Below are 26,707 nucleotides of genomic sequence, written 5' to 3' on the forward strand. Positions count from 1 at the left end.
TAAGCAGAGATAATTCTGCAATGCAGAAGGTTGTATTTGCATGACCAGATGTTTTGGATTTGTATTCCTTGGCAGTAGAAAGCCTAGATTTAAGAGCTAATAGATATGTCTTAATATGTTCAGCAAGTGATTACTACGCATGCTTTTAAAGCATACCTATGAATTAAAATGTGATTTAAATTAGTTATTAAATTCACCTCCTTTTCTTGGTGATAATCATAGTCAGTTTGGATTGTGGTGAGATTTTAACGAATCCACCCTTGTTAATAGATTGCTTGTTCACGTGGATAGTTGAGATTGGAGTATTTGAGAGGAGGCAGTTTGAGAGAATATCCTTGTCTGTTTTCATGTTTTGGTTGGTTTTAGCCAGGGCAGGTGAAAATACTTCTGTTTGTGGTTAGTGGAACCAACACTTACTAACCGCTAAGTGCAATTTGGTCTTGCAAAATAGCATCCCTCTGATCTGTTGGGGTGAATCATGTGTCAGCTTGCACGGAGTCTTTGCTGTGGAAGCTGGGCCAGCTGATCTCACGCACTTGGGCTAATAAACATTTGTGCATGTTTGACTCAGGGATTGTGCAAAAAGTGCTAAATGGATTAGTATTACTGAACCCATACTATATAATTTATGACTTGTGGCGTTTTTAAAGCAGCATTTTGGCCAGAGGGAGGGAAAAACACACCATTTTACATGCTGTTTGTATCAGTCTTTTCTGACAGCTCTGATTCTTCTTCACTATGATTCTCAGACAATGGGAAGAACTTGGGAACAGCAGCTGATCATAATTCTGCTGTGTTTCTCATAGGTGGGTCATTTGGGACAGATAATAGCTTGCTATAGACTAGCATGGGCAATGTCTTAGCACCATTTTTGTGCCCCCCCCCAACCCTTCAGACTAGGAACAGAATGTCCTCATCCTTTGCTTTGAGATCTGCTGAGGTTGCCTTTCTCTCTCTTCCTCCCTCCCTCCTTCACCTGGTAGGAACATAGTGAGAGGGCCTCCTCAGCAGCTTCTGGAGCTCCCTACCCAGAAAAGTTAGACTGGCATCTTCCTTCCCTACCTTTTTCTGTAGACAAAGACTTTTCTGATTAGACAAGACATTTGCTGATTGACTATATAAGGCCTGTCATTCCAAAATACAGTGGGCCCTTGTTATCTGCAGGGGTTTGTTTCCAGGACTCCCTCACCCATGGATAACAAAATCCGTGGATGCTCAAATCCCATTAAATATAATGGCATAGCAAAATAGTGTCCCTTATTTAAAAATGGAAAATCATGGTTTGCTATCTGGAATTTATCAATTTTTTGAATATATTCAACTCGTGGATGCTTGAATCCGTGGATTAAAAAAAATCCGTGGATAAGGAGGCCTGACTGTAATGTGCTGGATCTTACTAATCTTACTGCTGGTCTCTGTGTGCATGTTGAATATATTTTCATCTGGTTTTAATTTTTTTAAAATGTTTGGCCTCATTGTAACGTTTGTATCTTGTGAATATTAACTATATTTTTTTAATTTGTCGTTAACCACCTGGAGTCCTGATTTGGGAAAAGAGCGGGATAGAAATAACCATAACCATCATCATAATAATAGGAAATTACTTCTGTTCACTTCTTGCTGTTTAAAGATGTAAAGTTGCCCTGGAAATCCTAAAAAATGGTGATCCAGAGGGCATTTGGAAGCATTATTATGTTATTTTATTGCAAGGGGCTGTGATAGGGTACACATTGTCTCTTGTGATGATTTCTGGCACATTCAAGAATCTTACCTACCTACTTGATGAACACAGAACTCAGACATGATACTTTTTGAAGACTATGGTTCCCAAATATTACCATCGTCCCATCTCTAGACTACAGGACCATTAGGGTGGAAGGTGGATTCTGGAAACATAAGTTTTTTTAAAAAGGTAACTTTTCTAAACTCCAGATGGAAGTAAATTGCATGAGGCTCCTGCAGTCTATTCCAGTTCTGGAAGCCTCCAGCTAGTGCAAGACTAGAGTGCCAGTTGGTGTGGAAATCTTTAAAGCCCAACCAAAATTCTTTTTGTCCTGAAATTCACTTTATACGGCATGTGACGTTAATCTCAGTAATGGGATATGGAAGAGAAGGGAAGCTGGATTTATAGCATGCCATTGACTGGGAAAGTGGGGAGCTTCCACATCCAATGTTTTAAAAATGTTCTTGCAATTCTTACTACTTGAAACTTGTGCAATTCAGTGTAATGTTTTTGGCTTGTACTGAGAACACAGTGGCCGATCTGATAGCTCTTGTTGGGAGATGAGATCCTGTTCTTGCACAGACTACCAGTTTTAAAATTTCTTCAGTTCAGAGGAGGTTCCGGAGAGCAGAAATTCTATTTCCTATGACCAGAATATCTGGGGCAAATGGAGTTGGGCCTGTTGTCTTATTTGTATGTTATTTTGGCCATATAATGTGGCTTTCCTTTGAAATGTATTATTTCTGTGATGCTTTCCAAAACATAAAAAGCACCAAACTGGTTTTGACTTTTTCGCTTAGAACTTTTGTAAGAGAAGAGAGAGCAGCATGCTCAAGCCTGCAGTGAACTTTGGGCTTGTCTTCACTTGCCAGAATACTTTGGGGTGACCCTGGAGTGTTCTGGCCCCAAATTCCCACCAAATTCCCTCCTTTTCCTGCTGTCTTTTGCTGTGGGTTTTTGGCTCTTGCAATGAATGATGGGTCCCTGTTCATCGCCTGTCACTGCTGCCGAGATCAAAACGGGGTGTCCGGCCATGTTATCAACTCAAGGCGCCTTGTTCTGACCCCAGAGTGACCTGCAGCGGTGGTGTTTGGTGGCTCACAGCAACATTGGTGCCAACATCGGTGGGAAGAGGGAAGAGAGCCAGAAATCCTCATCAAAAAGTAACTTATTTAAATTCAATAACATCAAAAATCCATCAGTGATACTTTTATGAGGTCAAATGAAATGCACACTGTACACGTTGCAAGCTTTCAGAGCTCCACTGCCGCCTTCATCAGGCAAGGTGTTTAAAAACTGTATAGGAAGGAAAAAAATTGAAGGTGTTAGTCATAGGTCTGCATTTTTTTTGTTTTTGTTCTTAGTTCAGGTGGTATGGAGAAGTATCCCTTGCAGGCTAGCACCTCGTCCTCCTGCCCATGTGGCTACTGGGAGATTCTCACCTGGAGTGCAAATAGATGTTCAATTTCCTGGACTTTGAGAATCTCCCAGCAACCAAATGGCCAGATTATGGTATATAATAATATTTATTTATTTATACCTCGCTCTTCAGCCAATAGGCTATATACTCATGTATAGGTTCAGTAGTAAAAACAATTGACTCCCAAAACCTGGGTGACTTACCCACAGGTCAATGTGAGTATTACAGTCAGCCCTCCACATTTGCGGCTTTGACTTTTGTGGATTTGATTATTCACAGATTTGATTAATATGTTCTCTCTAGGAATTTAAGTCCTCCAGCACAACTCTGTGGTACATTTCTGCCAAAAGTCACACTGCAGGACCTAGCGATTCCTAGAGAGAACTTACCTAGGCATTAGTAGGTCATCCAGCCCAATCCTATGGTTAAGTTCCAGAAGCTGTTGACTATAGAGTTGCCTGGGAGGAGCTAGAGATACCTAGAGAGATGTTCTCTAAGGTTAAAAAAAAATAGTGGGTTTTTTCTTTTTTGGTTGTAGTTTTTCCATTTTCATGGGGCTCCTGTGCCCCTAACCCCAGCAAACGTGGAGGGCCCACTGTGTATTTTGTTAACAAAAAAAGGTACCATCCCCTTCTCTGAGTAGACTGGCAAAGGTGAGAGCTTAGTCCATCCCGAGAGCAGCTAAAGAAGCACCAACCTCTTCTATCTCTCTCTGCTGCGGTACAGCTTATGACCTTTATGAATGCTGGGGTGGGAAAATGGCAGTGGTAGCAGCTCTTTGGCGCTTTCCTTTAAAAGAGTGTAAAGAGAAATCAGGCTTTGCAGGATTTGAATAAGACATTTGTGTATGTTTGTCAGCTTTTCTGGGTTAAAATCAGGCAAAGTTATCATATTACAGGCTATAATCATTGTTATTGTAGTTGCCATTTCCTTTGTCTTTTCATCCTTTTTGACCTCTGCATTTTCCTAACCCTGCTTGTGCCTGGTTGTCTCCCCTATACATCACACAGCCACCATTTACCATAATTCCCTCCTCATCCATCCAACCTTTAGGGTGAGCACAAACGGTTATTCCTGTTGGCATTTTTTCCTTTTTCATCCTTTACATCTTGTGTTACATGCCCCTAGATTCTACTCTTGATTTATCCACAGGTCATATCAAAACCCATAATTTGGCCACAAAACCTGCCTTTGACTTATACATGAGGTCACCTTATAGTTGAGTATATACAGTAAGCCCATGTCGCCTTTTGTCGTGTGAGTTACTTCTTTCCTTTTTTCTGGAGATCTTTTAAAAGCTGCCTCTTCTAATTTCTTCCCTGCTTTACTTTCTGTTTTCTCCAAAAAAAGCAGAGAAATATTTTCAGACGTGTTTTTCTTTTCTTTTTTTCTTGATTCTCTTTTGTTTCTTTTGCTGGTGTCCATTATGAGGCATCTCTGAAGCTTTTTATAGCGCCGCGAGCCTTCCCTTGGCTGGAGAGGAGGGAAGGGAAATTTTAGAGGGTGTCCCAGGGCAAGTCAGGGGTGGAGAACATGCAGCAGCTAGAAGGCAAGATCCATTTAGAGACGTAGAAGAGAGCCTTGCGTTGATGGAGGGCAGCTAGTAGCCAGAGGAGGTTGCCCGAGGGTCACAACCAGGGTGGAGCAGGTTCATGGAGAGTCCTGCTAAACCATTGCCATGCCCCAGCCCCTCCTGAACGATGCAGATGTTGCCATTGCACTCAGCTGGAGTGCGGGAACTGTTTTGATAAACTTTCAGCCCCCTGCTACTAAAAAGGGTTTTGTGGCCAAGCCTCCACAGAGCTGCCAGGAGTGGTGTATCTTTGGGCCTCGCATCACAATGCTCTTGCGCTTGACTGGTTTTGAATTCTGCTCAGAGAGATGTCATATTGAGGACGGAGCAAGCTTGTTTTCTGCTGCGCCAGGGAATAGGACCCGGAATAATGGATGCAAACTACAGGGAAAGAGATTCCACTTGAACATAAGGAGGAACTTCCTGACTGTAAGAGTGTTCCCACAGTGGAACACACTCCCTTGGAGAGTGGGGGAGTCTCCTTCTTTGGAGGTTTTTAAAGAAAGGTTGGATGGCCATCTGTTGGGGTTGCTTTGATTGTGTCTTCCTGCATGGCAGAATGGGCTTGGACTGGATTGCCTTCCAACTCTATGATTCTAAGACGGTGCTGTGAGGATTATCCACCTGCCCCACCACTGCTACCCAGTGTGAGGGCATCCAGTTATCTCACTGCTATGGTACCAAAAGGGGATCTTCTAGAGGCCCTTGTGGTTCCTGTGAAGGATCCGTTCTGGACCCTCCGCGTAAGGGAAATACTGCAGATGCTTGAGCCCCATTGAAAACAATGGGGCTTGTACATGCGGTGCAGTGTGGCACATGTGCCACAGGTACATATGCTATTGAGACACTACTGGAGTTTGACTTTCAGCATAAGCTAAAAGCTGCGTGTGGCGCGTGCATGTTGTCTTATCCCACTACTGGACATCACCTCCCTGAACCACTGCTGCCACCTCAAACACCACATTTCTGAACTCATCCATACCAATAGCATAGAAAAACAAATGTATAATACAATAATTTACTGAACAAAGTTAACATACAGTTAAATATTACTTACTGAACACATCTAAGTTCTGACCTATCCTATCTAAATAACTGAAATTCACATCTCTTTCTCTCACTTTGATAGGCACAGATCTCTCTCACTGTCTGAGACCCACCTAGGATGCATTTACCCTGTAGAAATAATGCTGTTTCACACCACTGTAACTGTCATGACTCTATCCTACAGAATCCTGAGATTTGTAGTTTTGTGAGGGACTAGCACTCTTTGGCAGAGAAGGCTAAAGACCTTGTCAAACTATAAATCCCAGTATTCTATAGGAGTATGGTGCTTAAAGTGATGTCAGACTACATTATTTCTACTGTGTAGATGCATCCCTAGTCAAACTCCCAAACTAATCCAGTTTGACACCACTTAAATTACCATGGCCCAAGGCTGTGGAATTCTGGAAATGGTAGCATACCTTGAGCTATGGCAGATAAAGTAGTGTCAAATCGGATTTTTTCTACAGTATGGATGCAGCCTCAATTTCTACCCCCCATAAACCATAACATTACAGGTGATAAATCCAAGTCTCCATCAGTATTTAATTACTGCTCCTGTACTGGTGTGTGTTATCAAGGAGGCAAGCTGTACAAACCGGCAAACAGAGGCTACACAATCTCAAATATCACATCTTTTGTTTCTTAAAATAATTAGGGAGATCAAATTCCCTGCTTTTTCAAGGGAAAAATAAGCAGTCAAAATACTGACAAGTGCAGTTTTTGTAAAAAAATAAAGACAGCTGTTAGCTGAGGTATTTTGATGGGAAGTGTTGGTGGGAGTGAGGGCAAAGGTTCCCTAGACATGGTTTTAAATCTTTTACAGATTCATGGAGGAAGATGGTCCTCCCAAAGGGTATTAGCCAAGATGGCTGCACAGAGTATCCAAGTTTATCTCTGAAAAACCATACAGCCATTGGAAACAAAAATCTAGCCTAGGCAGACCCTTGGTCTCTTCCAGCTTGCCTCTTCTATGTTTGTCCAAAGCTGCACTTGCAGCATCCTTTTAACTTGATTCCAACATGCATGTACACCACAGACAGATGAATGTCCAAACTGACATAGTCAAGAAGTTCAGTAGAACTAATGGGGAAGCTGCCTTGAATCCCAATTTGGGAGAAAGGCAGATATAAATCCAATAAATAAATAATAAGCAAGTTCCTTCTGCTGTGCATCATCTGGGATGTCTCATTTCAAGATACTAGTGATAACACTGAAAGCCCTAAATGGCTTGGGACCTCAATACCTGAAGGAGAACCTCTCCCTCTCTGTTTTTACCTGAGAACTGAGATCTGTTGGAGGGGTGCACCACCACTGGAATCAATGGGACTCCAGCACATACAAAATTTGTCTTTCGTGGAGGGGTCCAGAATGGATCCCCCGCATACGGCAAGGGCAGACTGTATGTCCAATTTCTATGAATGGTTGTGAAAGCTGGATAGTAGGGAAGGCTGATATGAAGAGAATCAACTTAATTGAAATATGGTTCTGGAGGAGAGTTCTATAGATACAGTGGACTGCCTAAAGGACAAACAAATGAGTTCTAGAACAGATCAGGTCTGAGCTCTCCATGGAAGCTAAGATATTGCAGTTGAGACAGTCGTACTTTGACATATCACGAGAAGACATGAATCACTACAAAAGACAGCTGATGGATTGACTCATTCAAGGAATCCACAGGAGTTTGAAAGACCTAAGCAGGACTGTTGATGAATAGTCAATAAATAGTAAACAGCAACAACAACTAGACCTGACACTACAATCTTTTATGTTGCTATTAAATTTAAAGCCACTGCGTTTGAGTTTTTTAACGTATGTGTGTATGTGCTTTCAAATCACCTGTTGGTTTACAGCTACCTCATGAATTTTTCAGGATTTTGTTAGCCAAGGAATGTTCAGGGGTGGTTTGTCATTGCCGTCCTCTGAAACATAGTCTTCACCCCCTGGTATCCCATCCAAGGACTAACCATGCCTGACACTGTTTTGCTTCAGAGACCAGATGAGATCTGGTACCTTCAGGATTTCTTTTCTTCATGGTCCAGCTAATGTTGAAAGACACCCTCTCTTGAGCCCTGCTTTTGCACTCTCCTGGATGGGCCCTGTTTCCTATTGTTGCCTCTAGCAGTGGCTTACCTGTAATGCTGGAAGCTCAATAATAATAATAATAATAATAATAATAATAATAGAGTTGGAGAGACCGCAAGGGCTCCATCCGCCAACCCTTCTGCAATGCAGGAAAGCCAATCAAAGCCCCAACAGATGGCCATCTACCTCTGTTTAAAGACCTCCAAGGAGGAGACGCCACTATACTCCGAGAAGGATGTGGTTCCACTGTCGAACAGCCTTCTTATGTCAGGAAGTTCCTAACCTGAGGGGAATCTCTTTCCTGTAGCTTGCATCCATTGTTCCGGGTTCCTGTTGTCTCTGGAGCAGCAGAAACAAGCTTGCTCCCTCGTCAACATGACTCCTTTCAAATATTAAACAGGGCATCATAATCGCCTCTTAACCTTCTTTTCTCCAGGCTAAACATCCCCAGCTCCCTAAGTCGTTCCTCATAGGACATGGTTTTCCAGACCCTTCACACCATTTTTGTCGCCCTCCTTTGGACACGCTCCAGTTTCCTCAATGTCCTTTCTGAATTGTGGCGCCCAGAACTGGACACAATATTCTAGGTGGGGCCTGACCAAGGCAGAATACAGTGGCACTATACGTCTCTTGGGTCTAGACACATACTTTTATTGATGCAGCCTAAAATTGCATTGGCCTTTTTAGCTGCCCGCATCACACTGTTTCACTCACGTTCAGCTTGTGGTCTACTTGGACTCCTAGATCCCTTTCACACGTACATGGTACCTCGGGTTACGAAATTAATTCGTTCCGCCGCGCTTTGCGTAACCCGAAAAGCCTTCGCAAGCCGAAAACCCATAGGCGCTAATGGGGAAAAGCCGCGATTTGGTGAAATAGCGCCGAAAAGCACCAAAATTTTCTTCGTAACCCGAAATAACCTTCGTAACACCCGGAACAGTTATTTCCTATGGGATTTTTCCGTATCCCGGAAATTTCGTAACGTGGGTATTTCGTATCCCGGGGTACCACTGTAGGTTTCATTCGCCAGGTGTCTCCCATCCTTATTTGTGCATTTTATTTTTCCTCCGCCCTAAGTGCAGTACCCTTACATTTCTCTGTGTTGAATTTCATTTTGTTAGCTTGGCCCAGCTTTCTAGTCTATTCAGGTCATTTTGAATCTTGGTCCTGTCCTCTGGGGATTAGCTATTCCCCCTAATTGGTGTCATCTGCAATGTGATAAGTATGCTCCCAATTCTGTCATCCAGGTCATTGTAAGATGTTAAATAGCACTGGGCCCAGGACAGAGCCCTGTGGGACCCCACTGGTCACTTCCTCTCCAGGAGAAAAGGAGCCATTGTTGAGCACCCTTTGGGTTCGGCCGGTCAACCAATACAAATCCATGTAACAGTTCCTTTGTCTAGCCCACATTTTACAAGCTTGTTGCAAGAATGTCATGGGAAACCTTGGTCAAAGGCCTTACTGAATCAAGATATACTATATCCACAGCATCCCTTCGATCTACCAAGATGGTAATTTTATCAAAGAAAGAGATTAGATTTGTCTGGCATGACTGTTTTCTCTGAAACCCATGTTGACTTTTTGTGATATGGAATTTCCATCTAGATGTTCACAGACTCTCTGTTTAATGATCTGCTACCAGACTCTTTCCTAGTACTGATGTCAGACTACTGGACGATAATTTGTTTGGATCCTCTTTTTTCCCCTTTTGAAGATGGGGACAAACGTTTGCCCTCCGTCAGTCTGCTGGATTTCTCCCGTTCTCCAGGAGTTTTCAAAGATTATTGCCATGGCTCCGATATTACATTGGCCATTTCTTTTAATATCCTTGGATGTAGTTCATCTCGGTCCACGGAGACTTAATCCATTTAGATTAACAAGGGTGTTCCTCTACTATCTCTTACTTATTCTGGGGCTGAAATTCCCCTATCTGTCCTCGCTCCATATCCTCAGATTGAGCTCCCTTTTCCTTTTTTGAGAAGACTGGGGGCAAAGAAGTGTTTGAGTAAGTCTGCCTTTCTCTGTCTTCTGTTCGCATTGTGCCATCTCTCCACGCAGTGGCCCTACCGTCCTTCTTCTTCCTTTTGCGGCGGACATACAAAAAAAACCCTTTTGTTGTTCTAACCTCTCTAGCAAGCCTGAGTTCATTCTGCGCGTTAGCTTTTCTGACTTTACCCTACAAATGCCTCCTATTTCTTTGAATTCCTTTTCGTGATTTCCCCCCTTTTCCATTTCTTATACATGCTCCGTTTAAAACTTAGCTCCATTGAAAGTTCCTAGTCACCATCCTGGGTTTCTTGAGACACCTCCCGTTTTTCTTTCTCACTGGAACTGTTTAAAATGTGCCTTCAGTATCTCCCTTTGGAGAATTCCCATCCGTCGCGATGCCTTTATCCTTTAGTACTTCTGGCCATGGAATCACCCTCAAACTTCTCTAAGTTTACTGAAATCCGCTCTCCTAAAGTCTAGAATGCGTGTCTGACTATGCCTGGCTTCTCCTTTCCACTGTATTACAAACTCCAGGAGAACATGGTCACTCCCACCTAAGATCCCACCACTTGCATGCACCCCATTAACCAAGTCATCCTTGTTGGGTAGGATCAGATCTAAAATAGCGGACCCCTTGTGTCTTCCACCTTTGGACCATGAAAATTGTCTCCAGGCAAGTGAGGATTTGCTAGACCTGAGGATTTGGCTGAGTCTGAATTCCAGCAAATATCAGGATAGTTGAAGTCCCCATCACTACTACTACTCTCCCTTTCTGAGTGTATGGTCATCTGTACTAGAAAGGCATCATCCAATTCCTCCTCTGACTTGGGGGTCTGTAGTAGACTCCCACCGAACATCCTGACATATCCATGGAAGGGCGGGGTAGAAATAAAATTTATTATTAGGTATTATTATTATCCTTGTGTTTTCCCTCCCCTTTAATTTTATCCAGATGCTCTCCACCTGGCTTCCATGATTGATGTCCTGGATCTCTTCTGTGGTGTAAATATCTCTTAGTACTCGCTCCTCCCTTTCCTGTTGGCCTATTTTCTCAAAAAGGTTATCCCCTCTATTCTACATTCCAGTTCTGAGGCTCATCCCAACCAGGTTTCAGTGAGGCCTATTATATCATATTTGCTTTGTTGTACTAGAGTTCGAGTTCATCTTGCTTATTTCCCATGCTCTGTGCATTAGTGTAGAGACATAGCAGACCATGGGTCCTCTTTACTTGCTGCCTGTGCAAGTTTTTTGGCCTTCCAGTGTTGGGTCCTTGCACTTTTTTCTTGTTTCCCTATGTCGTTTGACTATTTTCTCCAGCCCTTTCGCCTTCCTTATATTGGTCTCCCTTCCCCACGCAACTCTGTTTAAAGCCCTGCGGATGAAATTCTTGAGACTGTTGGCAAAAACATTCTTCTCCAACTGGCGTGAGATGCAACCCGTCTGTTGCAAGAAGTCCCCCTCGTGGAACCGCAGCCCATGATCAAAGAATCAAATCCTTCTCGGTGGCACCATCTGCGGAGCCAGTTGTTTACATCTGCTATTTTCCTCTCCCTTCCTAGACCATGCCCTTCAACTGGCAGAAGAGATGAGAGCCCACTTGTGCACCCATTTCTTTTCAGCTTCTTACCAAGCGCCTCGTAATCCTTTTGAGTGTCTGAAGGCTGTGTCTTGCAGTATCATTAGTTCCCACGTGGACCAAAAGGAAGGGGTATTTGTCAGTAGGTTTGACCAGTCTTGTCAGCCTCTCTGTCAATCACGGATCTTTGCCCCGGGGAGACAACACACCTCTCGAGACTATGGCTGCCTACAAATCACGCTTCTGTACCCTCCTCAGCAAGGAGTCCCCCACTACGACCACACGCCTCCCCGAGGCTTAGCAGCGACTGTTCCATTGGGTGGGACTCCAGGCTCCCCTGCTCTGTCCCTGAATCTGTCTAGCTGCTCTTCTTCATCCTCCTTGATAGGGAGAGATTTGAATGGATTCTCTAGCTCACGCAAGCCCCAGAACAACCCTCTTGGCCTACTTCTCTGTGTGACATGCCTGTAGTTGTCTGCCTCCTGTGTATGTGAAGTGACCACCCTGCTCCCCAGCAACTTCCTCTGTGTGCTCCCCGTCCGGACTGTTGGTTCCGTTCTGTCCAGGAATCCTCTTGCTCCCTAATATGCTGAAGTGTAGATACCTGGACTCCAGCTACTGGACTTTCTCCCCAAGAGTGCTACCAACTTGCATTTGGTGCATGTGAAGATTTCCACATCTGTAGGCAAGAAGGGCACCATCCCACAAGTGTTGTAGGTGATGCAGCATTTCCGTCAGTGTCCCTACTGAGAAGTCTTAAGTAATAACTGAAAAAGGACTGTGGGCTTCCTCCTCAAAAGATCCTCTGGTAAACACCAACATTAGGCCCTGATGACCTGGCCTTTTTGCCAGTCTCTGGTGGTGAGTCAGTCAACTCTGCCTCTGTTGTAGTTCTCCTTGGATGACTTATATAGAGCTAGTCTTGCTAGCTCCGCCCCCTAGTGACTCACAGATGTGACTCACAGAAGCTCCACCCCTCAGCACAAGCACACTCTCCTAAGGGTTTTTAAAAAAATTCCTCACCACTCAAAATGGCCACCCAGAGCTTCTCTCCTTCTCCTCTCTGGCAGGAACTGCTCTGGAAAGGCTCTGGGAGGAGTTATATAGAGCTAGTCTGCTAGCTCCCGCCCCTATTGGACGTCCACAGAATGTGTCTCACAGAAGCCCGTCTAGGGATGATGTATTGGGATGATATGTTGAAAATATTCCCTACCTGATAGCAAAGTGTTCCAGTTTCTTTTATCTCTACTTTGGCATTGCTCCTCTTTCTTTTTGCACTTCTTCCAACAAATGTGGAGGTTTAAATGGATGACTGTATGCTTTCAAATTGCCTGCCGAGTTAAGGTGATCCCATGGATTTCATGGGTTTCCTTAGCCCTATGGTTTTGCCAGTTCCTGAAATACTTGCTACATCACCTGCTATTCATTGGCAGTTTCCCATCCAAGTACTAACCAGGGCTGACCCTACTTAGCTTCCAAATCAGGCAGGATTTAGTGTGCTTATACTCAACCCACTTCGTACAGAATTAGATAGTGATCTAACACTGGAAACAATGAGACCCCATTTGAATATGTGTGGAAGAAATCAGAATAGACCAACACCTAGTTAGGGTCTAGACTCCAAAGGTTGTGGATGGAAGCCTTTTGGCAGGAAAAGTCAGTGAACAAAGGGAGACTTTGTCTGCTTCCATTCTTTATTTCAAGCCTTTCTGTGCCAGACAGTTAAAAATCCAAAGGAACAATTTAGTTCTGTGTGACAGCAGTTGGACTATGTTGCTGCTATCAGTAGGGTGTCACCTGGGAAGGATACAAGCCTTTAATGATGCTCTTGAAGGTTTCCTGTCCCCCAGGGAGATCTGGGTTAAAGACATAAATAAACACAACGTAAACAAAGCTTGAAAGTTCATCGGCAGGCGAAAACGCTCTGTGTGCTTCTATTGCAGGACTGTGAACAGGCAGAGAAACACATGCTTCTCTGTCTCAGACTTCGACTGACTTGTCTTCTCTCATGATTGAAACCATGCTGAAACTGTGAGCCAGGCTAAAGGTTTTCCAGTATTCTGAGCTGGGCTACCTGTAGATTTGGAGTGCTTTCTTTCTGCAATTTGTGATCCAGTAAAAGAGCAATTTATTCTGGGGCTGAGATTGCACTTGGCATTTAGAGCAGTGACAGTTCCACATATATTGGATTGCCAGTCCCATCAGCCCTAGTGGGGAGGGGTGGTAGGACTCACAGTCCAACCACATCTACAGGGCCACCTGCCCTTGATATAGGATAGCCCTGATTAAAAGTATAGCATTTCCGTTCTATTTTAAAGCATCTCCCGTAACCTGGGGGCCTCCACATATGTTGGATTGCACTTGCCATTATCCCAATGAGTGGGCTGTCTGAGGACGATAGAGTTGTAGTCTGACACATCTGGAGGCCAGCAGATTGTAGGAGGGGGCTAGACTCAATGGATGTTTTATGGGTCCAGGGATTAGATAGATTAGATGAGTGCCATCTTGGATCCTAAATCAGCATAAAGATAGGATAGAAATAAAGTCAAATAAAACTAAAGTCTGTTTTACTATGCCCCAGTTGCTTTCCTCCTTTCTTGCTTTTATGTGTCACAAAGTCAGGTTTCATGGATGGTGATCCTATGTATGTGGACATTACTGGTAGCTATCCTCCCTTTGGTTGTTGTTGATTAAAGAAACTCCCATTCTCAAATGGCCATTATACAGGACATGTAATATTAAGCCTCCATTTGCCATTGTGCCCTCCTCAACCTTCTCTTTAAGTTACTAGAATGCTCTGTCCAGAACCTATCATGGGGTTTTATTGGCAAGATTTCTTCAGAGAAGGGTTGCTGTTGCTTTTTCCTGAAGCTGAGAACGTGTGACTTGCCCTGGGTCACCCAGTGGGTTTCCATGGCTGAGCGGGGATGTAAAGCCTAGTTGCCCAAGTGTCTTAGTCCATTCAGCGAAAAGAGGCTCCAGTATGCTTTTAGAAAGTTCTTCTGCCTCCCACATCTGTATTAGAACTTTGTGTATTGATTTCCTTCTAGGTGTAGACAAGCGAGGCTTGGCAAGGACCAGAAACAATTCTGAGTCGGCCAGAGCACCCCCAAATGTGGGCAGGAGGCGACAACTCTCTGAATCCCAGATGGACGCTGTGAGCAATTCGGACTGCAGAATGAATCTTCGACAGCTGGGGACTCCCAAAGGTATTGAATTGAGAAGTTGCATAGCTGATGAGCTAGAATAAAATACTGTAGGCTCAGATGCCAGAAATGGACATGTGATGGAAAGATCTACTATATCCCACTTTTTACTGCATGTTGTGGTTATGAATGTTTATTCCAGTGCCTTGGATCTAGATTACCAAATTCCTGGAGATGCAGAGAGACTTTCAGAGAACCAATTCTTTATTGTCTCCCCTCCTCACAGCCAGCCAACATGGTTGTAGAGGTAATATTTGTGGAGCGTTTTACAAACAGTTATAGAACAGAATGGAGTGCAGTAGAACACCTGGCCTATAAATTCTGATTCTTATCTCCTTTCCTACTAATTTCCATATATATCCTAGAGATGTAAAATTTTTAGAATGTTTTGAAGCTGTGAAAGAAAACCTCAATCCCTCTCCCCCTTTTTTGGAAAGAACAAATTCTAAAAAAAATTGAAAAATGCAAAGTTTTATTGAAATTCACTTTTTTACTTTAGAAAAATAAAATACGTTACATAGAACTTGGTTTGGAAATATCATAATTGATATATTAAAAGTACAGTCTATTCAGAATACATATTGCATTTATTTTGATTTTTAAAAAGTCTTAAAAAAGTATCTACAAAGTCTTACAAAAGGTCATGAACTGTAAGGAACCTCTGCTTAAAATGTGTGTGTGTGTGTGTGTGTGTGTGTGTTTTGCCAGAGTTACCTAGGAGGGACATGTGGTCCTCTAATGCTCAAGGGCTGTTGTTGTGGTGATGATGATGATGATATTTATTTGTATCCCACTTCCCCCCAAAATTGGGACTCATAATGGCTCACAATGTAAAACAACAATTCAGTTAAAAACATACAAAAAGTGAGCGTAAAAATAGTAGCACTGTATTCTTTGGACAGGCCTCACCTGGAATACTGTGTCCATTTCTGGGCACCACAGTTCAAAAAGGATAATTGAGAAACTGGACCGTGTCCAGAGGAGTGCAGCCAAAATGGTGAAAGGTCTGAAAACCATGCCCTATGAAGAAAGATGTAGGAAGCTGGATATGCTTAGCCTGGAGAAGAGAATGTTAAGAGGTGATGTGATAGCCCTGTTTAAATATTTGAAGGGATAACATATTGAGGATGGAGCAAGCTTGTTTTCTACTGCTCCAGAGAACAGGACCCGGAACAATGGATGCAAGTTTTTTGTGAGTTTTTGGGCTATGTGGTCATGTTCTGGAAGAGTTTATTCCTGCTGTTTCGCCAGCATCTATGGCTGGCATCTTCAGAGAATACTGCCATGGAAGTGAGTGGGGTATATATACTGTGTGACCCATGGTTGAGAGGAAGTGATTTACATTTTAATCTCTGTGTTGGTCTTGCATTCTGTTTCCAAAGTATATCTGCATCTAGAAGTAGAACAGTGATCTGTCAGTTCAGGCATTGCATAAAACCAGTGTCAGCAGTGGTACACTTTTTCATCTCTTGGCAAAATGTCTACATTTAGTTATTGGCCTTTGTAAACTTATAAACTGTTGTCTGTGGAAGGGCAATGATTGTGGTTTTGCTTTTAGGAAGTCCACATACTGCTAGCTCGGCCTCTGGTGAGAGAAAGAATCGGAAGAAGTCAACTCGGGGGCGGAAGAAAACCTTTGAAGCCTACATGTCAAAGGAGGATGTCTCAGCAGGTCTGAAAAGGAAAACGCTTATCCAGGTGCTTGGAGTTTAGAATGTCTATTGTCTGCGAAAGGAATAGGTTCTATGGCAGTCAGTCAGTCAGTTGAAATTTGGAGGCCACTGTTCAGTCTCTCAGAACAGTTTCCCTTTTGCACTGTACCTATGTAACAATTAGGTGTGGTTGCATGCATGAAATAGTTGAGCTCATGGATGGACAAGTTTAGCCATGGTAAAATGAATCTGGAGTTCTTCAAATGTATAACATGGTATCAGAAATTAGAATGGAAATAACCTGTCTCTCTTTTTCATCAAAGACAAGGGAGTGATTCTTTCAAGCTGTAGAAAGGATGGATCTTGTTTCTTAACCCTTAAAGTCTTGAACATAGAGTTGTTAGAAAATCAGGATTGGTGTTTCCTGAGCTCCACCCATGACATTTTCCCATGCTTTCTAGATTTCTTTAAGATCCTCTGAAGACTCCCTTTCATTCCATCTAAACTAGAAGCCAGCTATCCAGGAGGGAAGATGGGGATGAAGTCCCTAAGAGCAGCATCATTAGGGAATACAGGCAAGGACTTATACTGTTGGTATCAAGCTAAACATGATGCGGCAGCCAAGAAAGCCAACACAATTCTTGGTTGCATCAATAGGAGTATAGTGTCAAGATCAAGGAAAGTGATAGTACCATTCTATTCTGCTTTGGTCAGGCCTCACCTGGAATACTGTGTCCAGTTCTGGGCATCACAATTCAAGAAGGATGTTGACAAGTTGGAGCATGGCGACTAATATGGTGAAAGGTCTGGATGCCATGCCCTTTAGGGAGCTTGGTATGTTTACCCTGGAGAAAAGAAAGTTAAGAGGTGATATGATAGCCCTGTTTAAATATTTGAAAGGGTGTTATATTGAGGCTGGAGCAAGCTTGTTTTCTGCTGCTTCGGAGACTAGGACATGGAACAATGTATGGAAGCTACAGGGAAATAAATTCCACTTAAATCTCACAAGGAACTTCCTGATGGTTAGAGCTGTTTGACAGTGGAATATGCTGCCTTGGAGAGTAGTGGATTCTCCTTCTTTGGAGGTTTTTAAAAGAGGTTGGATGGCCATTGTTGGGGATTCTTTGATTGTGCGTTCCTGCATGGTAGAGGGTTGGACTGGATGGCCTTCAAGGTCTCTTCCAACTGTATGATTCTATGGTAATGAAAACACTGTAAAGAAATTCCACTATCTGAATTTAACATCCCTGGTTTAACCAATAAACTAAGATCAACAATGGAATGGACTGATTCTGGAGGCAAGGGAATCACCTTTCTTTTAGGCTTTCCTTTAGAAGCTTATGAGAGGGAAGCATGAAAGATTACTTTGTGTGTGTGTGTTTTGATGTATACAATTGAATGCAGCTTTACCCAACTTGGTGCATTCTCTAGATGTGTTAGGCTCCTGTTGATCAGACTTTCTGATATTAGGGACTGGCTATATTTCTTCTAATGTGTCAGAGACCAGTATTGCATCTGTACCCATTGACTACATCTGTTTCATTATTTCCTGGAAACTCTTCATGGACTGGCAGTGATCCAGGGATCACAGCTTTGAGTAGCACTGTGTTAGATTACAACTACCAACCCTATGAGTGCCAGGGAGGTGTAAAAAATGCTGAAAAACAAAGTTGACACAAAATCACTAAGTGCCTGTTTATTTTCATGCATGCCTGGTACATTGGGAATCTTCTTGTTGATGATCTTTCTGCATTTCTAAAGCTGACCTCCTTATCACTGTACATCCTGTATTGCTTGTGTTTTTTATGGAGCACAGTTCCCATTATTGCCAGCCAACAGTGCTGAGTAAGAGTAATGGGCCATGTTGTCCAAACACATCTGGAGAGGGCCCCTTGGGGGACCTCTGACCTGGTGGATCCTTTCTAGCTCAATTGTTGTGGTTGTAGTGCTTTTGGAAGGAAAGGTCAGGCAACTGAGTTTTTGGTCCCATAAGAGAACAGTTCAAATTACAGATAGTGAAAGGCAGTTGAGGTGATAGATCTGTAGACTTAAAGGAAACTTAACATATACAGCCTTTCTTCCGTCTTGAATGACTGTATCATCTCGCATTTTTGGTGGGGGAATCACCCACACCGATAAATATAGCAGCTATTGTTTGTGAGTGATTGTAAAATAATGTGGTCTGAGGATGACATCATGAGAGTCTGTGGCCAGAGGCCCGGCCCCTGATATACATGTGAGAACAGTTGTTCTTTGCAGATGGGGAGAGCGGCTGGTTCCAGATATGATATCACAGCGTGAAATGCACAGCATTGTAAATAGGATTTTCATAGGCACAGATAATAAGGCCCATCTGCTTTCGAAGGGAAATGAGGGGAGTTCCTCTTGTTTTCCAGAGGAAAATCACTGGAAGGAAGGAAGGTTTGGTATTTAGATATTGGTTTATTTATTATGTGCATCTCTTTGTCACATTTAGATCACACCTTTCACCTTTGTAGGGCTTGTGGTGTCATATTGAAGCCTGTCATAATTCCATGAAGGTGGAGTTTAAAACCTCTTATTTTATTTTTATTTTTTTGCTAATGTTGTTGCCCTCTGGGAAGTTGCAGAATATTATAACTATGCCACATACACTGTCCTGGCTATACCCACACAGTGTCTATTACTGACACAGTGATCTGTAACAGTCTTAGCTTTCCATTTTGAGGTGCTGTATGGTCTTTGCCTTTCAAAGCTTGAAAGACTAAACGGAAACTGGATGGTGTGATGGAAGAAGAGGTCTCTTTTCCAGGCTGCTTATCACTTCTGGTACAGGACTAAAATTTAGCTGGCCAGGCACCTTTCCTTTGCACATTGCTGTTAGACATATTGTAATTGGGGACAAAAATTGAAAACTTGTATGACACAGAATAGTGTTGCATATGGGAACTATGCTGCATCTCTGCTCTCAACATTCTCACTAATTCTTCATCTAGCCATTGCAGCTCCCACTCCAGCTCTTTAATGGCTGGTGGAAAGTGTGGGAAAGTCAGAGAAACATCTGGCTATGATCCTATAGCCATGGAAGGGAGACAGTGGATAGATGGTGAATTTGGGGAGGACTTTGATTGAAACAGAATAAGACATTAAGATGGATTTAGGCCTGTGGATGCCACTAACAGGATGCTAGCCACTATGTGGGAAAAGTGGCCAGTAGCTGGAGCCAATACAGATGACTTTTTTTTGGACAACTCGTAAGATTGCTCAGCCAGCACACCAATTCATTAGAAATTCAGGGAGTTCAGGGCCTAGTGAACCCTTTGTATCTGCTGAGATTTGGTTCCAGGACCTCACGTGGATACCAGAATCCCTGGATGCTCAACTCCCATTATATACAGTAGCTTATAAAAATGGTGTCCGTTACACAAAATGACAAAATTGAGGTCTTCCTTTTGGAATTTATATGGTTTTTGAAAACATTTTCAAGCCGTGGATGGTTGAATCTATGGATAAAAAAATCTGTGGATATGGAGGGCTGACTGTGCTCTGAAAAAGTAACTTTTCTAAGCTCTACCTGTAGCTATTAAAATAATAATAATAATAAATGTTTTATTTTTACCCCACCTCTCTGTCTGGGTAGGTCTGTAGACAGTTCCACCTGGCCTGTCTTCTCTTGCCCATCTGTTTGAATCCTTCCACCTGCTGTTCCTTCTTGGCTGGTGGCCACAGGCTGAATCCTTCTCCAAGATCTCTCCCCTAGATCAAAAATTCGAGACCTACCCTTTGTTGAAGTATTGTTGGGTCTGTTGAAATGAAGGGTAACTGTATATATATGTGCCTGATGGCTTATGTATTTTCTATATTAACTTTTCGAGAGAGGCAGTATGGTGGAGTGGTTTGACTGTTGGACTAGGACACTGGGGGACCAGGGTTTGGATCCCTGCTTGGCAGTGGAAACCCACTGGGTGACCTTGGGCAAGTCACACACTCTCAACCTCAGAGGAAGGCCAAGGTAAACCTGATCTGAACAAATTCTGCCAAGAAAACCCCGTGATAGTTTCACCTTAGGGTTACCGTAAGTCAGAAATGACTTGAAGGCAGACATCATCATTAACAACAACACTGCCTTTTGAGGCAAAGCCTCACCAAGGGAATTGAAACAATAAAAACATTAAAAATAATTAACCAAAAGAGCATAAAGTATTTACAGTATACACAGCAGAGCATCAAAGATAGGCCCATTTCCAGTTAAACAAAGAAGCAGTCTGGACCTACAATGGCTGTTTTGAATAACCAGGGAAGAAACTACACACAGTATGGGACAGGGCATTCCATACTGGGGCTAACACAGTAAAGGCCCTATCATTTTTGCTTGCCAACCAGCCAGATTTAAGATCTTACTAGTGAGACCATTTTCCAGGCTTCTGTGGCTGGTTATAGGAACTGGACAGATTCATATAGCTGTATATAGACAGTCTTTTCAGGACTTTAAAGGTAACACCCACCTCTTTGCATTAGTTCTTTGCACATATCTCATTTGTTTCAGTAGATTTGCACAGAGAAATTGCTTTATGCCCTGAGTTTATTTCAAGAAGCAGACAAAAACCCTTGTTAAAAAGCCCTAAAGAGCATTTTCTCTCTCTGTGCCTACATTTGTACCGTACCTTGCATGTGTGACTCAAAGGTTCCACAGGACATACTTAGTCTGTTTTCAACCTAGGATTGAATTTTCATGTCCTAGAAGAGTCTACTTCCAGGGTCCATTCCAAGGGCCATCTCTTTAAATAGGTTGAAATGGACCTACTGAGTAGTTTTTCTTAACTTAATATAAATCAAGCTTTCTCTTCTATAAAGGTATAGTCCAGGATGAGTAATCTGTCCTCATGCCGGTGGTAGTCCCTTGGGCGAAGAAAAACTCAGCATTGACTGCTTTCCCCCATAAATCTGCATATTTTTCATATATGGTCACCTCCTTTCGAAGCTCTTCCAGAATACTGCCCCCTCCCTAAAAAGGGAGAAATGGAATGAAAAACCACACACGTACACCATGTTACGGTGAATTTGTATGGGAATAACACTTCAGGAAGAATCCCATGGTTTTTGTCAATTACAAATGGAATCATTTTCAAATCTGAAAAAGAAACATCCATTTTCAAAGTCTTTTGAAAGGCTTTCATTAAAGTTTGGCCCCACTTTATATGTCTTTATAGGTATAGGAAGACAACGGTTTGTGTGAACCCAGGTAGAGCTTCTACCTGAAGGCCCTTGAACTATTCAGGGCAGTTAAAGCCTTCTCTAGTTGGACTATTTCTGCAGTGTGTTTTGGACCACTGTTTTCTTTTTGTGGAGATGATGATTGGTGGGAATGGGACATGCCTGGAGGACTGTAGAGAAGGTCTTCTTGGTCCTCATCTGGCCCCTGAGCTGCACAATTCTTGCTTCTTGTCCTTTGGCTGAAGATAACAGTGTATCAACACCCTTAGTTTTGAATTTTGGACAGAAGATGCCCTGGCTGTGGTGAGCCAACTTGAGAGATCCATAGGCAGTTGTCCCCCAGCTTTTCCAGAGAGCAAGGGCTTCATGCTTTGGATGGGGGGGGCAAGCCAGGAGAATGTATCCAGTCATTTGCTCCTATCTTTGCTTAGTCTTCTAGCTCGTTTTTTGTTTTGCATACTTGGGAGGGCCTTTGCTGCCTTCATGTGGCCAGAACTGAAGCAGCTCTTAGGTCACCTTAAAAGAAGACCTCTGAGCTCTCTTAGCACTCTGGAAAGTGAGTCCCCCTCTCTGTTATGAGCATGACACCTAAGCCCGGTCCCCCCAACGTTGCACTGCCTGTGCTGTATGCCATCAAAATGCCCAGACCCTATGCCTTTCATGACTCTGCTTTCTGTTGGAGTGGCTTTGGATGGTTGCTGGCCCTGGTGCACCATCATCATTGCCCAGTCATTTTTCCAGTACCTTGAATTGTCTCCTTTCTAGTGGAGAGGTGGGCAAAATGTGGTCCTCCAGAAAGTTTTTGACTTAACTCCCATCAGTCTTAGCCAGCATGGCCATATGATGGGGAATGCTGGGGGCTGCAGTCCAATGTCATCTGGAGGGCTGCCCGTTTGCTCACTCTGTTTGAACAGAGGCAAAAGTCAAGGTGGTATTGGTTCAAAATATAAGGAACTATTGGTTGATTCTATCAGTATTATGGGTATGGTATTAAAATGTTTGAGGTTCAAAATACCCAGAAACGCCCTCCTGATCTTGGAAGCTGACCAGGATCGGGCATATTAATACTTGGATGGGGAACCACCAAGACATACCAGGTCCTATAAGCTATATTCAGAGGAAGGCAATGGCAAACCACCTCTGAGTACTGTATTCTGTGCTTAAGAAAACTCAAAGAAACTCATGGGGTCATCATAAGTCGACGGGTGAATGGAAGGCACACATGCAAACCATTCCTTTTCTGATATCTAATGCCACTCTCTCTTTCTTTTTAAAGGGACCCTTGAGGATAAATCCCAAGAGATATCATGAAGCCTTCATTCCATCTCCAGTAAGTAACACATAATTCTGCAAACCTGGCAATCGGTATGTGTTAAGGGCCCTTTTGGCTGGCCGGAGTATCAAGGAATAAAAGGCTAAGATAGGCATAGAACATTACAAAACTTTTTGGATGTGGTCCATCAACTCTCCCTGTTACACAGCCTCAGATCTATGTGGAAACTTCACTGAAACACATACATGCGAGTGGTCTTGCAGTAATTCTAACACAGAGGGCTCTGAATGTCTCTTACTAGAAGGGGTGTTCATTCTGAGTCTGTCGAAGCCAGCTGAGTCCAAATGGGAGACCACCAGTTAGCTGTAAAACAAAGGTTTATGATTACACTTACAGATGGCTTACAGATTTCATACAGAAGTTAAGCTCCCCAAGACAAATGTGCTTCTCTACCCTGGCTTTGCTACGTGAACTAATTTGTAAACTTGGATCTTAGAGGCTTGTGTGTGCACTGGGTTGTAACATGCCCACTTTAGAATACCAGATCATGTGCGATTGATGAAGTCTCTGTCAAGTGGGCCCTGTGTGTGCCTACCTCACTTGCTTCTTTTCTTGCTTTCTCCTCTTCTTGTGCTGCGTTGATGGTGTTAGGTTAGGGAAGAAAGTGATGTTAGGAGAGGAAATGTTATATGTGTTGCTGTGCTTTTAGCCAACTGCTTTGTTAGGGGCCCACAAGCTTCATTGTAAGCCTGTGTGGGCAAATGTGGCCCTCCATATATTTTCAGACTGCAGCGCCTACCATGCCTCACCATTAACTCTGGTGACAGTTGCTGATGGGAGCTGTCGGTGGGGAATTACTGGGTACTCATACTTGCATATTCCTTTTTCTGAGTAATGTCTGTTAATTTATTATTGTTCAAAATTATTTTAGCAGTTTTTAATATGCCTTTTAACTTCTTAAATTCTATAATATGTTTTTAGTTTTTAAAAATTACTTTTTTATTTGCATTTTTAAAAAAATTTTTAGTTTGCTTTTCTTGTGCACTACCCTGAGATCTTTAGATAGAAGGTGGGATAGGGATATCATCATCATCATCATCATCACCACCACCACCACCACCTGAGTGGAATTTGAACCCAAGATCTCTTGTGGCCTATGGACTACTTATTGTCCTAACCTCATCTTGAGCCCCCCAGACCTTCTCAAATTTCATGGTCCCTGAGTTTTAAAACATTGTGTAAAAAATTGACAAAATCATTGCCAAACCATTGCCACCACATCCATGGTGGTTTGGGCTAGTGACCCCCACAACACTTCCCCATTCAAAGCCTGATGGGAAAAAAGGCTGAAAATTCCCTCAAAACCTTGATACAGGGAGCATGCAGGATCTGTTTGGGATAGTTTTTCTAGTGATCTAAAAGTTTAAAAATGAGAATTGGAATATTTGGTATAACCCCCTTGTATTTTTCTGAGGATGGATGTGTACGTTAAATGTTCCTTTTATTGTTAGAGCTGATTTCTCCATTTCCCTGTAGCATAGATGATCGGATAGACATTAAGGCCATGGGACTCTTGCTGTGATGAATGTGGATGCGGTTGAGTGTAGGCAAGCAATGTGCCAAGCTCTGTAGGCATTTTCATATGGACAAATGCTACAGTCTGCTGTAGACACCAGAAAGGTCCACCGGCCAGTTGAAGGATCCAATCCTGTGCTCATTCAGTTTAACAATCTCAATCAGAACTTGGGAACACATTTCTTTTGGAGATTATAGCTTCCAGAATTTTCCTTTGAACATGATTCCGGGAGTTGCAACCTCCAGAAGAAGTGTTTCCAAGTTCTGTTCCCAGGTGGGTGTCAATAGGATTAAAACTTTAGATGGTTTCTTATTGCTTTTGTTGGTGTGTCTCTCTGTCTGTATTTGTGTGTTGTTGTGGTGGTGTATGATAATAGAATTTGTGACTGAAGAAATCCAAGATATTCTAGGGGAGTATGTCTAACTTGTTAGATGTCATTCATTTATGCCAGGGTTTGACAAAGTGTACCCCCAAGACTGTTTTGTGGACCCCAAGGGTGTGTGTGTGTGTGTGTAATTTTTTAATTTCCTCCTCCAAATGCCCCCAAATACCCTCTGAGAGCATGTGGCCATTTTCTCCATGTGCCTTTGGGGCATTTTAGGCCCAGAAGAGGGCTTTTTTAAACAACATGAAATGACTCCTGCTTACTTCTTGTTCTTAGGGGGAGTTCAAGGGCATTTGGGGACAGTTTATTAAGTTTTTTCTTTTCAGGGATGGGTATGGCCCTGTAAAGTCTCCTGGGAGGGTTAGTGCAGTCCCCTTGCCTTCCAGAGTTGCCCACCCCTGATTTATACAGATGAATTGATTCAAGACAAGATGCAAAATGCAGAAGTTTCTCATTCCCTCTGCTGATATGTTGTGTCCAGCAGTGCAGCTGGGTAGTGGCAAGCCCACTTCAGATTTCTTAGTGGGATAAAGAAACAGATGAAAGGACGAGGGCATAGAAGTGGTCAGCCCTCATTTCCTGGCATGGCTGACTTCACCCAATGGGCCTCAACAGTGCCAGGGTGATGATTGACATGAGAAGGCCCATCTCTCGAATGATGTAAAAGGTTTTAAAGTATGTGGGGGGGGGGGGTCCTTAGGAGCGGAGGGGGAAGCTGGTGGGGAGAGGGGGGGGGGGGAAGGGACTGCAAAGCAAAAATCTGGACTCATCAGAGGAACAGCTTCCCAGCTGAATTATGTTGGTCCAAGAAGCTTTGCAATTTTTCTGCATCTTGTCATGGGAGGAAGCCTTTGCACAGCTGTCGAGTGGCTGCCGGGAGAGTAACTTCTCCTGCTGCAGGATGGCCTCAGTTTCACATCAGGGCAGCAGGTTTTTCTGCGTTTTAGTGAAAGCATTCCAACATTGGGGCAGAAGAGAAGATGCAGCGACAGCGCTTGTGCACCTTGCTGAGCAATAATTTATTTGTGCCGGATCCTCTTTCCTCATCCCAGTGGTTATAGGGGAAAGGATGTTTTCCCCAGCACTGTCTTGGTGGTGAGAAAATACTCCTTTTTTCTCTCTCCTCCAGCCCCCACCTAGAATGTCAATAAATTTGCTATTTGGAGTATAATATTATGCTGTCATGAGCGTCTCTTGGCTAGTCATGCAACATCACTGGGGAGGAACATAGCAGGACTCCCTTCGGGCCCTTGGAAGGTGTCATTATATTAGTGTCCCTGCCAATGATATTTGCATTATGCTCCAAGCCATTTTAACTGCACTAGGGTGCATCTGCACTGTAGAAATGATGCAGTTTGACACCACCTTAAGTGCTGTAGCTCCATCCTATGGAATGCTGGGATTTGTAGTTTTTAGCCTTCTCTGCCAAAAAGTGCTGGTGCCTTGCAAAACTACAAATGCAGGGTTTGAAGTCCTGCACAGCAGCCATGGCAACTAATGGGATGATTTTGGGCAAGTCACACTCTTTCAGCCTCAGCAGAAGACAATAGCAAACCTCTTTTGATCACATCTTGCCAAGGAAACCCCATAACAGGGTTGCCTAAGGGTCGCCATAAGTCAGAAATGATTTGAAGGCACCCAACAAATGGACCTCAAATCATGCACTGTTTTTAATAATCTTCTCTCATCTGCTGTAGCGATTGCCCATAATCTCTTAAAAGTTTACACATGAATGCTCACAGTCATAGACAAATTCTTCAAATGTCTGAAAGTCTGGAATCATAAAATCATAGTGGAAGAGACTGCAAGGGCTATTTAGTCCAACCCTTCATCAAGCAAGAATACACAATTAAAATAGTTCTGTTACATGTCCGTCCAAACTCCGCTTAAAGATCTTCAAAGCAGGAGATTACCATTACCCTCTGAGGCAGTCTATTCCACTGTCGGACTGCTTTTACAATCAAGAAGTTCTTCCTAATGCAGTTTGAATCCATTGGTTCATATTCTAGTCT

The 26,707-nt window shown here is 43.1% G+C and overlaps 1 protein-coding gene across 1 annotated transcript in view; it reads left to right on the top strand.

The window, feature by feature from the left end:
• LOC121925997 (DIS3-like exonuclease 2) overlaps positions 1-26,707 on the top strand; it is a 192,568-nt gene that overhangs the window by 14,304 nt on the left and 151,557 nt on the right. The window contains exons 3-5 of the mRNA XM_042458552.1: positions 14,461-14,619; positions 16,175-16,314; positions 22,738-22,791. Of these exons, the coding sequence (XP_042314486.1) occupies positions 14,461-14,619; positions 16,175-16,314; positions 22,738-22,791 (353 nt within the window). The remainder of the gene's footprint in view (positions 1-14,460; positions 14,620-16,174; positions 16,315-22,737; positions 22,792-26,707) is intronic.

This window comes from Sceloporus undulatus, chromosome 3, assembly GCF_019175285.1.
Source record: "Sceloporus undulatus isolate JIND9_A2432 ecotype Alabama chromosome 3, SceUnd_v1.1, whole genome shotgun sequence".
In the NCBI taxonomy this organism is placed as follows: domain Eukaryota; kingdom Metazoa; phylum Chordata; class Lepidosauria; order Squamata; family Phrynosomatidae; genus Sceloporus; species Sceloporus undulatus.